The 15805-nt window shown below is 37.3% G+C and overlaps 1 protein-coding gene across 50 annotated transcripts in view; it reads left to right on the top strand.

The window, feature by feature from the left end:
- The window catches only part of EPB41 (erythrocyte membrane protein band 4.1), a 184682-nt gene that overhangs the window by 75199 nt on the left and 93678 nt on the right, over positions 1-15805 (top strand). For 39 of the 50 annotated variants that reach the window (XM_060411393.1, XM_060411412.1, XM_060411388.1 and 36 more), the window contains exons 2-5: positions 4609-5069; positions 8218-8430; positions 12265-12369; positions 14985-15027. In XM_060411393.1, the coding sequence (XP_060267376.1) occupies positions 8377-8430; positions 12265-12369; positions 14985-15027 (202 nt within the window). In that variant the 5' untranslated portion in view covers positions 4609-5069; positions 8218-8376. Of the gene's footprint in view, positions 1-4591; positions 5070-6744; positions 6821-8217; positions 8431-12264; positions 12370-14984; positions 15028-15805 lie in introns of those variants that run through there. The other 11 variants (XM_060411375.1, XM_060411394.1, XM_060411389.1 and 8 more) reach the window with 2 other exon arrangements.

Genomic DNA, 15805 nt, shown 5'->3' with positions numbered 1-15805 from the left:
GAAAACACCTACCGTTTAGAGTGATTCTAGAATACCATGGTAAATTGTGTAATGTATGGTATTTCATAGGTACTCAATAAATGGGACCTACTATTACTAGTATTTCAGTTAGAATTCGTTTTAAATTGTACCTATTTTAACCTTATGTCCTTGTAGCCCCGTATCACCTAGTCTGGACTGCTTAACTAGTTCCTGAATAGCTACAGTATTCTACTAATGCTAGTTCAGTTCCTCGTCTGGAATTTGATCTGTTCTTTGCACTTCAGGTTGCTTTCTATTGACATCTTGTACTCATCCTCCATAGCACAGCTTAAAAAACGATTTCTACGAGACTTTTTGTGATCACTCTAGTTGAAAGTACTTCGTACTTCTCTGGCGCTTAATTGGTTCCACTCACGAAGCCTTGCCTGATGAAGCGCCAAGTGCTGCCACAAGGTAGTACTTCGGTTATTTGTGTATATGTCTTATCTCCTTGAGAACTGTATGTTATCCTTTTTGTTTCCCTCTCAAAGAGCTGAGCCAAAACCTTATATATGATTAGCACCCAGTAAACACTGATAGATGTTCAGTGAACTAATTTGAGGAGTATTACCAATAATTAAAATTTATCATTAAATGGTGACTGTAAGGGAAATTTTCTTAGTCATTCCAAACTGTAGTGTTTTTTACCAAGTTTTCCACCTAAAAAACATTAGTGGAGCACTGACTGTACTGTTAGAAAGAGATACCAAAAAAATGAAAGATGTCGTCCGGCCCTTGCAATCTGCTCAGGATCAGGTTTGTGAAGATCTGATTTGCCTGAAGTCAACAGATGTACACTATTAAAGTAAGTGTATCTTTGAGAGCAGATGGAGTATAATTCCTCGGGTTTGAAGGATTAGGATCACGATGGAATGGGACCACTCATCACTGTCCTCTCGGCTATGCTGATCTTTTTTTCCCTTTTTTAAAATCAGAAGATGTTTTTCTGACGTTAAATAAATAGATAACTCCTTTTGGTTTTGTATCCAGAATAAAAATAGTATCATTTACACAGGAAGAGCCTGTTTGTAGAGCATTTATCCTGTCTTTGCTGCTTGACTTTTTGTATCTCTTTTCCTGGTTACCCATCCTACCTATTGTAATGTGAAGAACCTGGCTGCATGTATAACAGATTTGTCAGGATGACTTTATTTGAGCTTTTAGGAAATGGCCTGTAGGACTTTTGCTTTTGCGATTTATTTTTCAGAGTTAACTGGAGATACTTGGCTGATTTATTGGTTTCACTTGTTATATTCCCCATCCTCCCTACCTCCTTTTGCTCTTGTGACTCTTAGTAAATGCATTGCTATCCATATGTGCATGGCTGGAAAGGACATATATGAAAACTGTCATTAATAATTAATTTTATTCCATTAATAAAGGTTAATAGCAGCACCATGCATTTAATAGTATACTGCATTCTTTGCTGATTCATTCCTTAATTCAGCAAGCATTTTTTGGGCATTTATTGTGTCAACTATTTCTCGATTGTTCACATACTACTTTCTGAAGGTAGCTTTCTCCCATCTTTGTTTCTCAGACATTTTGAGTATGTTTCCAAAGAAATAATAGTTTTCTCTGCCTTGCTACTCAAAGTGTGGTCAGTGGGCCAGCAGCATTGGCAATATCTGGGAGCTCGTTAAAAATGTAGAGTCCTAGGCCCTGTTCCAGACCTGCTGAATCAGAATCTGTATTTTAAGATTACTGGGTGATTCAGCACACATTAAAATTTAACAAGCACACATATAGCACACAAATTGTAACCATGTGTGTATTTTTAACTATTGAGTGCTCATACTCATTCAGCTACTTTGAGATGACATCTTTTCATGGGAAATAAATTATAGGAATATCCTTAGAAGATCTTTTCTGTTTTTTTAATGATAAAAAATTGAAAACACAAGAAAAATACTCTCTATTTATTGAAAAATACAAGTAAAAGATTGTTAGAATTGACTTTAAGCGATTTTCACGTCTGTTAAAATGGTCACGAAAGATTTATAATTTTTTATGGATCTTTGTGAGAGACCTTATTGTAAAGTCTGTTGTGCAGGAACATTTCAATGCAGAAGTGGTTTCTGTGTCTTTTCAGTAAGATGAGTGATAAAGTCATATCCAAAATCCGTGGAAAATAGTGCTCAATCCTCAGCCCGTCGTCTTGTTTATTTTTGTGAAGGAAGTTTGAAGTAAATTGGTGCTCTTGAATCATAACTCTTTAAGAGTAACTGGTGGTTTGATATTCATGTTTTTTCTTTCTGGGTCAAGTTTGATTATTTAGAGATTAAAGAAAAAGAACCTTGGAAAAATCAATTGCTTACTCCTAATATAAGGAGGAATTAAGACAAGTGTACCTACCTCACTCAAGGGTAGCAAATTCAGAATATACATTGGTTGGTAAATGTTTAAGTAGTGTTTATAAAGACCTTATTGTGTTTTTTATTAGCACAGAGTAGTTTTGATGACTTAGTAGATCAATCTGGAGAATATGCTTCTGCGAATATTTTGATTATTTAAAAATATTTTTAGTGCTCAAAATAGAATAATTTGAGTAGATCAGCAGTAAGAACTCATATAAAGGCTTTTCTTTTTATTAATGTAACTTTATTTATTTCAGTTTCACTTACAGTGGTTTGTCACCTACTATCAGTGTGACCTTGGGCCAGTTTTACTCTGAGTTTGTTTCTTCAACGATGAGATTAAGTGGTTCCACTTTCCCTTTCAGGGTTATTGAAAGGCTTACTTTAAATATTGTAGATAATGTCCCTGGCCCCGGGGCCTGTCGCAGAAATAGTGCTTGATGCCATTAGCTTCCTTCCCTCATTATTTTAGATAGGATGTGATTGGGAAGCCTTTGTAAAGAGGTGACATCTGAGCAGAGGCAGTAATGATGAGGAGGGATCTGCTTTCAAATATCCAGGAGTGGAAAATCATAGAGAGAACAGCAAGTGTAAAGGGTCTGAGGATGGAATGGGCCAAATATAGTTCATCAGTTCAGATTTTTGGCATCCAAATTAAATTACTTCATCTAAACAGCATGGAGCAGAAGCAAAGACAATGTAAACACTGCTTTTTGAGTGGAGTACTGTTAGGTATAGCAGTGAGTCAAAACGTAAGGTCATTATTCAGTTCAGTTCAGTTCAGTCGCTCAGTCGTGTCTGACTCTTTGCGACCCCATGAATTGCAGCACGCCAGGCCTCCCTGTCCATCACCAACTCCCGGAGTTCACTCAGAGTCACGTCCATCCAGTCGGTGATGCCATGCAGCCATCTCATCCTCTGTCGTCCCCTTCTCCTCCTGCCCCTAGTCCCTCCCAGCATCAGGGTCTTTTCCAATGAGTCAGCTCTTCGCATGAGGTGGCCAGAGTATTGGAGTTTCAGCTTTAGCATCATTCCTTTCAAAGAACACCCAGGACTGATCTTAGAATGGACTGGTTGGATCTCCTTGCAGTCCAAGGGACTCTCAAGAGTCTTCTCCAACACCACAGTTCAAAAGCATCAATTCTTCGGTGCTCAGCTTTCTTCACAGTCCAACTCTCACATCCATACATGACTACTGGAAAGACCATAGCCTTGACTGGATGGACCTTTGTTGGCAAAGTAATTAGTCAACTTCATTACTCAGTGGTTCCCTGGTATGGTGGTTACCCTTTAGTGACACTACTCTTTGGCATTATTATGTGACTTAACTAATAGTACTGGGAGATTTGAGAGAAAGAAACTAGAAATCAACAAGTTTTTGAATATGTGAGACCTACAGCTTGCTTTCTCTTCTCTTACAGTTGAATCAGTGTTTGCTTTCTAATCAATATTTTTCTTCTCTATTTTGCATCTTTATTTTTCTCTATTATCTATTTTCCTCTCTTGTAATAGTTACCTGCTGCTCTTAAAAATGATGAGTATTCTAAATCATATTTGTCAGAGGAAAAAAGATCTTTAAAAACTTTAAGTCAGAGACTTCGGCAATTTAATGTTGTAACACGAAATCCTAAGGATTTATTTTGTGATTATTTTAACTGTATACTTGTCATTGCTGTTGTCAAGCCTGATAACAAATGATCAGAATTCTACATTTCTGTTCTTAATATGCATTCTGAGAAATAAAAACAACAAGAGTGAAGAGCTGGGGAATCTTAATCCCATCATCTCTTGGGATGTAGAGAATTTTGCAGATAATTTCTACAAACCTTGTACCCGCAGATTGATGCTGTCAAAGAACAGTGTATAAATAAGATCTTTTTTTAGGAAGGATAAAACTGTGCTATACATAGTTTTGAGCTTTGAATTTAAAATATGCATTTCACTAAGCTGGCTTTCAGGGAGTCCTATTTTAAGCTAATTTCTTTATGTCATAACTTTAGCAAGCCAAGCATTAATAATTTATCCAGGATGTATAGGTAAGTTATTTTTGTGCTTTAATGGAAAGTCTCATGTTTAATGGATGAGAGCACTGTCTGTTGGTGGTTAAATACCTGAAGATACTAACTCTGTCACATTTGACCTGATTGAGGGTTTTGCCTTCAGTAATGCATTCTGTTTCTAAGAGACCCCCTTTGCCATCTTCTTTTTAATAGCAACATCATGACAACAGAGAAGAGTTTAGTGGCTGAGGCTGAAAATCCACAGCACCGACCACAGAAGGAAGAGGGTGAGGGAGCCACGAGCTCCGGTCAACAGGAAACTCAGTTGGAAGAGGCTTCTCAAGCAGCAGCTGAGGGAGATAATCAGTGTGAGCAGAAGCTGAAGACATCTAATGGAGACACACCGACACATGAAGACCTGAGCAGGAACAAGGAGCGGGCATCAGAAAACAGGGGCCTGTCACGGCTGTTCTCCTCATTCCTCAAAAGGCCTAAATCTCAGGTGTCTGAGGAGGAAGGCAAAGAAGTAGAGTCAGCTAAAGAGAAAGGTGAAGGAGGCCAGAAGGAGATAGAATTTGGAGCCAGTCTTGATGAAGAAATCATTTTAAAGGCCCCAATTGCAGCTCCTGAACCTGAGCTCAAAACAGACCCATCCTTGGATCTCCATTCATTAAGCAGTGCAGAAACACAGGTAAGGGTATGCAATTGAGTGGGAGGTGAAGGCAGGTTAAACAATTTTCCTTCAAGAACATTTGGTTTTATTTCTTACCAGCTAGTTGACTTAGGTATTAGTAATAAGTAACATAATGCTTTGGAGTTTCTGCTCTAAAGAAATTCACACAGTCAAGATACTTACGTTGGGGACTTCCCTGGCAGTCCAGTGGTTAAAACTTCACCTTCAGTGCTGGGGTTGCAGGTTCAATCCCTGGTGGGGAAACTAAGATCCCAGGTGCCTCCTGGCCAAAAAACGAAAGCAAGAAACAGAAGCAGTACTTTAACAAATTCAATAAAGACTTAAAAAAAGATACTTATACTGTCTAAATCAAAAAAGAGAAAATGAAAGAGATGTATCAAATGAATTTATATTTTGCTACAATAATGGAACAAGTCCAGGAGTTTTAATGGTGAGGGGGAAGGAAATGAAGTGGTTTAGAGTTCATTTTGGTGGAATTATTAGAAATGGGATAATTTATCAACAAACATAGTTCTTTTATGGAAATCTTTATAAAAGCCTTGGGGTAGATTCAGGCCACCCAGAAGTAGGTAATAAGTTTGAACAATGTCTACCTTATCCGTGTTGTTTTCTACAACTAGATCATATTTCCACAGAGTGTAAGATATAGATGCAGAAATTTAGCTCTTTTATATCACCTTTGTAATATATAGTAGTTGTGGGGAGGCTTGATTGTTAGTGTAGTTAAACTGAGAATGAGTTGTGAGTCTGGTCATCAGTCCAAAAATCTTGGGAAAATATTAGTACTGCAACTCAAACTATTTTCTAGGCATGTCATTTGTTTTCAGGCTTAATAAATTACAAATTAAGAGTTGTTTTCAAAGTATTTTATTTTTGAAACGTGGGCATTATGTACCTTGTAAAATGTGTAAGTCCTATATGTTTCTATTATAGGTTTCAGACTTGGGCTATATAGTTTTATTAGATTTAAAAAATAATATATGTATTTATGAAAATATTGCTTGCATATTTAAAGTTCTAAGTAAAATTTAGGATAAAGTTGTTATGTATTTGTTATTAGTGAAAGCAGGCTGAAGACAAAGTTTTATTTATAGTGTGTGACTAGAAGATTCAGTCACTGACAAGTGACACTTTTGCTTCATTGCCTGACATACTATAAGCACTGAATAAATGTTAGTTATTATTACTTAGTTAATAAAATATATAAACAGTAAAGGCAGAGAAACCACATATTTTAGTGTCATTAATTTAATTTAATTTTAGGAATACCAAAGGAGTTAAATTATGTTATGTTTCAGGAAGCCTGGTAGTTTCAAGAGGTTTTTAGATGCTTTTTTCCCCCTTTGCTTTATGTACTGAAAAATCTCTATCTTGTTTTAGTTAGCATTTGAATCAGGATTAGTCTGTTTGGTCTAAAGATCATAACATTTGTACTAAGGTTAAAACAGATGACAAATTTTAGATTTAACTAAAATCTCATTCATTGATTTCATAGAATTTCATTTGAATGGTCCTTTTCTATACAGGATTTTTTAAAATTGAGTTTGTATTGTAGGATTGCACTGGCCTTCATCTAGGGTACTTTGAGTTTTTTGGAAACCATGTGTCATTTTTTAATACTTTTTAATTTATTCACTCAACAAATTTACTGAAAACCTACTGTGTGTGCCAGGCCCTAAGCTGGACAGACATTGGTAAATAAAAAACTGCAATACGGCAAAGAGATCATGAATTCTGGAGTCTGACTGGTATGTGACTTGCTGACTGTATGATCCTACCTAATTAACTTCTCTGCCTTCCATTTTTTATTTGTCAAGGGGAGATAACAATAGTACACTCCCCATAGGGTTAGATGAGTTCATATAAATAATGCTTTTAGAACAATAATTACCCATTGTAATTTCTATATAAATGTTTGTTGTTGTTATTATTGAACAAACATGATCCCTACTCGTGATAACTTTATTGTCTAATGGAAGAGACAAAAAAAAGTAGTAAATACAAAATAATTATTTATCGTCGTAAATGTTACGAAGGCAGCAAACAGGGTACTGACGTGAAGAATACTAGCAGAGTGGGGATGGGCCAGATAGGATATTCCACGGACAGAGGAGCCTGGCGGGCTACAGTCCATGGGGTCTCAAAGAGTCGGACTCGACTGAGTGACTTCACCAGTATCTATTGCAGGAGGAGCAGCAGCCAAATAATTAAATCTTCCTTCTCAAATGTCAACTATGTTTTCTTTTGCAAGAAAAGGATTAGTGAGGTTTAGTTAAGAATCTTTCAGCAGTTTTATTGTGTAAAAAGTAAGTAGGGGTATGCCAAAACGTCGTCTCACTTACCTGCATTACTTTGGGATGACTTAATGATTGCCCTAGGGGATCCAGATCTCAGTCCGTCTCTTGCTTCTTTGAATCTCCTTTGCATTTGTCATGGGTGATACCTGGTAAAAATTAGATCACTGGTATTTGCAGTTGTTAGCCTACTACATCTGTTGCCTTTTGGTCTAAATTGGTTAAGAACCCCTCTTAGCCATTCATAAAATTTAGACCGCATGACAAATAACAGCCTGTTTTGCAATTCATAAGGCTACCTCATTAGAATTGAGGAGCAAGGGGCAAAGATGTTTAAATTTTGATAGAATTTAAGAATAGATAATGGTATAGCCAGTAAAAATGTATAATGCTGAGAGCAACAGATTGGTATGCTCTAGTTTACCTGAAACCTTCATTTATTGATTTGAAAAATGACACTCCACCTGAAGATAGAATTTTACCTTATATTATAGGGGCCTTCCGTGGTGGCTCAGCTGGTAAAGAATCTGCCTGCAATGCAGGAGATCCAGATTTGATCCCTGGGTCGGGAAGATCCCCTGGAGAAGGGAATGGCTACCCACTTCAGTTTTAGGGAAAAAAAAGAGCAAATTTTACCTTATATTATAAAGTTTTGAGACTAGCAGTTTGTGGATCTTTGGGGAGATCATATCTTTTATAGAAAAAAATTATTTACTCATCGCTTTTATTTGTTTTAACGGTTTTCTTCTTCAGTTAGTGCTTTACTGCTAGCCATATTATAAGCAAACACGTGTACAGCATGTTGTGTGAAGTGTCTTTATTACTGATTTGGTGATGTCATGGCTATGTAGCCTGCTCAGGAAGAACACAGAGAAGATCCAGATTTTGAGACTAAGGAAGAAGGAGGACTTGAGGAGTGCTCTAAAATAGAAGTAAAAGAAGAAAGTCCTGAATCAAAAGCAGAGAGAGAATTAAAAGCTTCCCAGAAATCCATCAGAAGGCACGGAAGCATGCATTGCAAGGTTTCTCTGTTGGATGACACAGTTTACGAATGTGTGGTGGAGGTGAGTGCATTTTGATTTCCAGTAGTTAGAGCGCTTACAGATTGTTTCATGTAGGATTGGATAAAGCAGTGCCATGGTCTGAGGTAAGACCCTGTATAATGACTGTTTCTATGGACTGAAATGTTAATAGTGATTTTCTAGGGGTGGAGTTGTGGAAGGATTATGAGTGAGTCTTATTTTCATCTCCAGTTTTTTCTATATCTGCCAAATATATGTATTGTGAATTGAGCATGTGTTACTTTTATAACCCAAAATAACCTTTTTTTTTTCTTAAAATTATTTATAGAGTGACCTTCCATGACTAGATTTCCCAGGATAGCCTCAGTTTCTAGGTCTAGCAGTCCCCATAATTGTATTTGTCAAAAAAAAAAAAAAATTACTACCTGTTCATTTTTGCTGTCTTTAATAAGCTTTAGATTATTGAATGTATTTCTTTAGCTCCATGAGATAGGATATAAAAAGCTTACATCAAGTAATGCCATTTGTTAAAATTCTCTATTATTTCCAGGAAGAATAAATAATTGAATCAAGAATAGAAATGTCAGAGTTATTAATATTTCAATTATTCTTTTGCTTCAAGACAAGTTAAAATCCTTGAAAACCTATAGCTATTTTTAAAATTAGAGCAATAATTATCAATTATAATATGCCTGATAAAAAGCAATTATTAAGATTATTTCCATTACATATAACTCATATATACTTGTATCTTAGGTATATAACATTATTTTGAATTTAATTTATTTATATGCAAATAAAGCACAAATATTATATTGTGTCTAAAATATTGTATTTATTAATAGAAATTCCCCTTTGAAGTTTTGAAAAACAAGAAAAATACACTATTGCATTTTAAAAATGGCTTTACTATTCCTGGTAACTAGAGATCTAGGGTCTGCTCTTTCTGCTTCTCACTACTAACTAGTCTAGAGATGGAGAAAGCTATTCCACATTCATTCTTCACACTCAGATCAAAATCTAGATAGGAATCCCTTTATCTGAAGCACGTGGGGGCAGATGTGTTTCGGTATTCAAAATATTTGGGGCTTTAGAAAAGCAATCAGTACATACTGTGGAAATTTTATAATATACCCACTCAAGTGTATAGCAGTAGGCACATGACCAAGCATGTTATTTCTATGGTAAAATATATGAAAACTCTAAGTTGGATAAATAAAAATGAAAAATAGCCCATAAAGGATCAGGTTAGAATTTGCCTTCAGATGAGCTTTGAACAAAAAATAAACGTCACCTTTTACTTTTTAGGACTTCTGAATTTTGAAAGTATAAAGAAGAGAGTAGGGACCTGTATGTGAAGAATTCTCAAATCATCTCTGTCCTTTAGAAACATAGAAGGGAGAAAATGAAGAAAATGATGTGATAATATGGGATAAGTCTAAAAATGAATTAGCAACTATGTGAATTACTAATAGTCATTAAAAATAACAGCTCATTGAGAGAAGGGTATGTGTCATGTAGATGTGCCAATGATTTCTAATTTTTTGAAATGTTTAAACTATATTTATCAGAGGGTATTACCATGTTTAATTTTTTCAACATTTCCAGTTGTTAGGTAGAACAGATATAAATATTCTTACCATCTTTCAGATGAGAAAGTAATGTTCTGAAATATTAATTGAATCAACTCACGTTGTTTAGCTAGTAAATGAAAAGGCTGGGACTTTTTGACTCTAACTCTCAGTCCCTAAGTTATGGCATTTCCTCCCTATAAACAAGAATATAAGTATCTCAGACTGGTGGTGGTTTGATTTTCTAGGTAGAGGAATGTTAAGAAATTACTTGTCAGTTCAGTTCAGTCGCTCAGTCGTGTCTGACTCTTTGCGACCCCATGAATTGCAGCACGCCAGGCCTCCTTGTTCATCACCATCTCCCGGAGTTCACTCAGACTCACGTCCATCGAGTCTGTGATGCCATCCAGCCATCTCATCCTCAGTCGTTCCCTTCTTCTCCTGCCCCCAATTCCTCCCAGCATCAGAGTCTTTTCCAATGAGTCAACTCTTCTCATGAGGTGGCCAAAGTACTGGAATTTCAGCTTTAGCATCATTCCTTTCAAAGAAATCCCAGGGTTGATCTCCTTCAGAATGGACTGGTTGGATCTCCTTGCAGTCCAAGGGACTCTGAAGAGTCTTCTCCAACACCACAGTTCAAAAGCATCAGTTCTTCGGTGCTCAGCCTTCTTCACAGTCCAACTCTCACATCCATACATGACCACAGGAAAAACCATAGCCTTGACTAGACGGACCTTAGTCGGCAAAGTAATGTCTCTGCTTTTGAATATGCTATCTAGGTTGGTCATCACTTTTCTTCCAAGGAGTAAGCGTCTTTTAATTTCATGGCTGCAGTCACCATCTGCAGTGATTTTGGAGCCCCAAAAAATAAAGTCTGACACTGTTTCCACTGTTTCCCCATCTATTTCCCATGAAGTGATGGGACTGGATGCCATGATCTTCGTTTTCTGAATGTTGAGCTTTAAGCCAACTTTTTTGCTCTCCTCTTTCACTTTCATCAAGAGGCTTTTTAGCTCCTCTTCACTTTCTGCCATAAGGGTGGTGTCATCTGCATATCTGAGGTTATTGATATTTCTCCCGGCAATCTTGATTCCAGCTTGTGTTTCTTCCAGTCCAGCGTTTCTCATGATGTACTCTGCATATAAGTTAAATAAGCAGGATGACAATATACAGCCTTGACGTACTCCTTTTCCTATTTGGAACCAGTCTGTTGTTCCATGTCCAGTTCTAACTGTTGCTTCCTGACCTGCATACAGATTTCTCAAGAGGCAGGTTAGGTGGTCTGGTATTCCCATCTCTTTCAGAATTTCCCACAGTTTATTGTGATCCACCCAGTCAAAGGCTTTGGCATAGTCAATGAAGCAGAAATAGATGTTTTTCTGGAACTCTCTTGCTTTTTCCATGATCCAGTGGATGTTGGCAATTTGATCTCTGGTTCCTCTGCCTTTTCTAAAACCAGCTAGACCATCAGGGAGTTCACGGTTCACGTATTGCTGAAGCCTGGCTTGGAGAATTTTGAGCATTACTTTACTAGCATGTGAGATGAGTGCAATTGTGCGGTAGTTTGAGCATTCTTTGGCCTTGCCTTTCTTTGGGATTGGAATGAAAACTGACCTTTTCCAGTCCTGTTGTAGCACAATTATAAGAGTAATGTCTGTGCTGTGTAGGGCTTCCCTGGTAGCTCAGCTGGTGAAGAATCCACCTGCGTTAATACAAGCGTCTCAAATTGGTGGTGGTTTGATTTTCTAGGTAGAAGAATGTTAAGAAATTATTTGGAGCGCAATTGTAGGAGTAATGTCTATAGAGCAGCTAAAATCTTATACTTTATGCATTTTTCTGAAGGAGATGGCAAGTAAGTTGAGACACAGCTCATTGACTTGAGACTTTTGAGCTGGGAATGATAGTCTGATGATTTCCATAGCTACTGTTAACTATCAGAGTCAACAGCTGATTTAGCTATTTCAGGTGCTCACAGTGACTGACAGCAGCCCATAGCAATCTTCAGGAAATATCGCACAAAAATAAAGAATGTAATGTTTAAGATGGAGGGTGGGGGATGCTCGATGCAGGGAATGTGGAATTTTGCTTTGAATTGTAGCACCATTTCCAAGCAACCATCTCTGTGATGCATATTTAAACTGACAAGAGACAGGACTTTCATTACATTGTTCTATTTACACTGGTAGCCATCTGAAAGTGTTAGTAACCAAGGAGAAAAGAGGAAATTGGAACCTGACATTTTATATTATTTTATAATAAATAAAAGAATAAGTGGAAACCAACCAGAATATGTATATCTTTGCAGAAACATGCTAAGGGACAAGATTTACTTAAACGAGTATGTGAACACCTCAATCTTTTGGAAGAAGACTACTTTGGTCTGGCCATTTGGGATAATGCAACCTCAAAGGTGAGAAGACTGCTTGTAATATAAGAAACTGACCTCCCCAAATTGCTTTTTTTTTTATTATCAGAAAGTATTTATTAAACATATATTTGTATTTCTTCCTATGCTGATTTTGAAGCAGATAACTACAACAACTAGGTTGGTCCCCATTGCCAAAATTGTTTTAATTCATTTGTTGTTGTTAGGAATGTATTTATGCCTGCCTACCTTTCCAAGATATAGTGTAACTTAGTAAGGGAAGATCGAAGGTAATTCAATGTCTCTAAAACCACAGCAAAAAGTTTTCTGCAGCTGTGAATTAGCAAATTCTTCCATGAACTGAGAAAAATATTCTGAGAAGTATTTTGTGTTATACAGTCTCAGGGAGATAAAATCAGATGTTTTTATATTATGTGTGTGTACCCCATTCAGGTTTATGTTACAGTATCTGAGAACACTTGAATTTGGCATATAAACAAAGTCATTAAGTACCGGCACCTACTTTTTTTTTTTTAATATCACTTATAATTTTTCTATGAACCAAATATTCTTAAATTGCTGGGAACTGGCTCAGCATTCAGCCAGTGAAAATTCTTTCAGTTTGCAGTTGAACTTCCAGGGCTTACATTGGTACAAAACTGTTAGTTGCACTGACAACTTTTCGCCTTTGTTAGTGTCATCTGCCCTTTGTTGTATCAGCAAGTTTTATTTGCTTATAGTAGCTCTTACTAGCCTATTTATTTTTTAATGAGAAAACATTAAATTTCTTTATTTATATTCATTGATATATCTATGTATGATGTTAAAAGTGTCCAATATAAAAGCTGAATTTGTTTGTTTATACAGCAAAGTACAAACCTGGCTGTGTAAAAAAGGGCTTATTGTCCCCCTTCCTTAGATAAAATTATTTCTGGGCAAAAAAGTTGATGTCTCGGAATCATAATCTAGTTTCAGCTTCTCTCATGTTTGCAAAAACCCCTTCTGGGAAAGCCAGTGGACTAGTGAATCCTGGGAAACACAGGGCCTTTCCCCACTAAACGTTCTTTTGAGAAACATTTTCTAACTATCTCAGAATTAAAGACGTATTGATTGTTCCCTATTAACCTTTTCTCTGGGCTTCCCTGGTGGCTCAAATGGTAAAGAATCTACCTGCAATGCAGGAGACCCGGGTTTGATCCCTGGGTTGGGAAGATCCCCTGGAGAAGGAAATGGCAACCCACTCCAGTATTCTTGCCTGGAGATCCCATGGACAGAGGAGCCTGGCAGGCTACTGTCCATGGGGTCATAAAGAGTGAGACATGACTGAGTGGCTAACACACACGCACCTCTTCCATTAGACTGATAGCTCCTTGAGGACAAGCACTATTTTTAAGGACAAGCACTATTTTTAAGGACAAGCACTATTTTTAAATCCTTGTTTGTAACTTTGGTGCCTAGCACATGGAGGTATTCTACAAATACCTTTTGGCTAAAGAAAATGCTCTGAATTGAATAATTGAACCTGGGTCCCCTGCATTGCAGGCAGATTCTTTACCATCTGAGCCACTAGAGGAGCCCTCAAAGTAATGTCATATGTAATCAAATGTAAGATTGTGGTGATCAAGCCCACTCCTTGGGTAGAGCAGGGATGGCCACCTTGGACTTTGCCCTGGGTGGTACAGGGTGAGGAAGAGATACCTTACTCTTCTAAATACAACTGAAATTCCATTCTAAACTTTTGGAAGAGGGAATAGTGAGAGGGCGGGGATTGGGAGGAGGCACGAATGGGCTTCTAGGGTGCCTATAATGGTGTATGATCACTTTGATAATTTATTGATCTGTACATATGTTTTATGTACTTTTTTGTATATGTCTTATGTCAATAAAAAATCTCTTAGGCAATTCAATTTAGAAATTTCTGTTTTTAAACATTTCTCAAGTTGCCTATGAAATGGTGAGGCTCTTTTTAAGTGCTGTTAATTTTGCATGGTCCATGATGGGTTGAGGAGTCCTGCCTTCGTGGTGTGCAGACTTAACTGTGGTTGGAGAACAGGGAAGGGAGAAATTAGTGTGGGCAAGAGTAGTCAGAGAAAGCAAAATAGTTATACATTCAGCAAACATTAACTGAGCAGGAACCATGTACCAGGTACTTGGCTGACATGGAGAACTTGAATGATACTGGAGGTTAAAGTTAGAGTGAAAATTAAGGTCCGGGTGATATCAATCAATAATCCTGGTTGTAGAGCTTTACAAAATAATAAAAATAGCAAGTGCTTATTTAACATTTCTTATTTACTAAAAACTTTATATATGAACTCTTTTAATCTTCACAATAACTCTGAGCTAGGCACTGCCTCTGATATCGCATTTTATTGCCTCTAATATCGAATTTTATTTCCTCTAATAGATGAGGAAACTGAGGTACAGAGATGCTTAACATCACTAAGCCAGGAAGTAGTAGACCTAGGACTCAAGCCCAATTGTCTAACTCCTTGTTTCTCTGATCAGAAGCGCTGTACTATGTGAAACAAATGCAAAAAATGTTGGAAATGTGGGTTGACCTAGAGACACTATTGGAGATGGTCAGTAACCCTGCTTCTGGTACTCTGTGGTTAATGTATTTTGGAGTTCTATGTGAATGCCTTTTCTTCTTTTTACAGACATGGCTGGATTCTGCCAAAGAAATAAAAAAGCAAGTTCGTGGTAAGTGAATACAGCCATTTTATGGCGCTCTCTCTTTTTTTTAAAGTAGGTCAGAGGATTTCCAACCTTTTTCTAGTGGTGAGTCACTTTAGAATCCTGGCTATGGCCTATGGCTTTGAAATTGAGATAAAGCCTTCCTTTGAAAGGTAGAGATTCCATAATAGAAAGGCAGAGCAGAGGTGGACACTACTGAGATGTAGGTCAGATCTTGATTTTTTTTTTTAACGACTAAGCAAAGTAGGGGAAGATAGGAATGACAGAGAGAAACAGAAGATGGAGACGAACAAAGAATAGAAAAGAAAAGGATATGGAGTCAGTTCTCAAAATGGTAGTGATTGAAACTGTAGCAGCCTACAGTCGGGAGTTTGCTGCCCGATCCTGTTCCATTTAAATTGTCCTGGACTATTGAGCCCTAACCTTCTCCATGTTTTCCTCTCTGTCATTCTCTTTTGTTCCTTCTTTCAAATCAAAGCATGTAAGGAACTGTGGAAGGAACAAAAGGGATCGAAGAATGGAAATCCTTTGCCAGTGACCCTTTTGTCACTGTGGCTTTCTCTTTGCCCTGAGCCCGTTGACACAAACTACTGCTGAACACCATGCTCAGACTTGTGCCTTGGGATAGAGTCTTCTAGGTTGAAAATGGCTAGATTAGTATTTTGTGAGCTTCCCAGGTGGCACTAGTGGCAAAGAATCTGCCTGCCAGTGCAGGAAACATGGGTTCGATCCCTGGGTGGGGAAGATCCCTGGGAATAGCAAATGGAAACCCGCTCTAGTATTC

This window comes from Ovis aries, chromosome 2, assembly GCF_016772045.2.
Source record: "Ovis aries strain OAR_USU_Benz2616 breed Rambouillet chromosome 2, ARS-UI_Ramb_v3.0, whole genome shotgun sequence".
Classification (NCBI taxonomy): Eukaryota; Metazoa; Chordata; class Mammalia; order Artiodactyla; family Bovidae; genus Ovis; species Ovis aries.
This window is presented reverse-complemented; position numbering and strand designations above follow the sequence as displayed.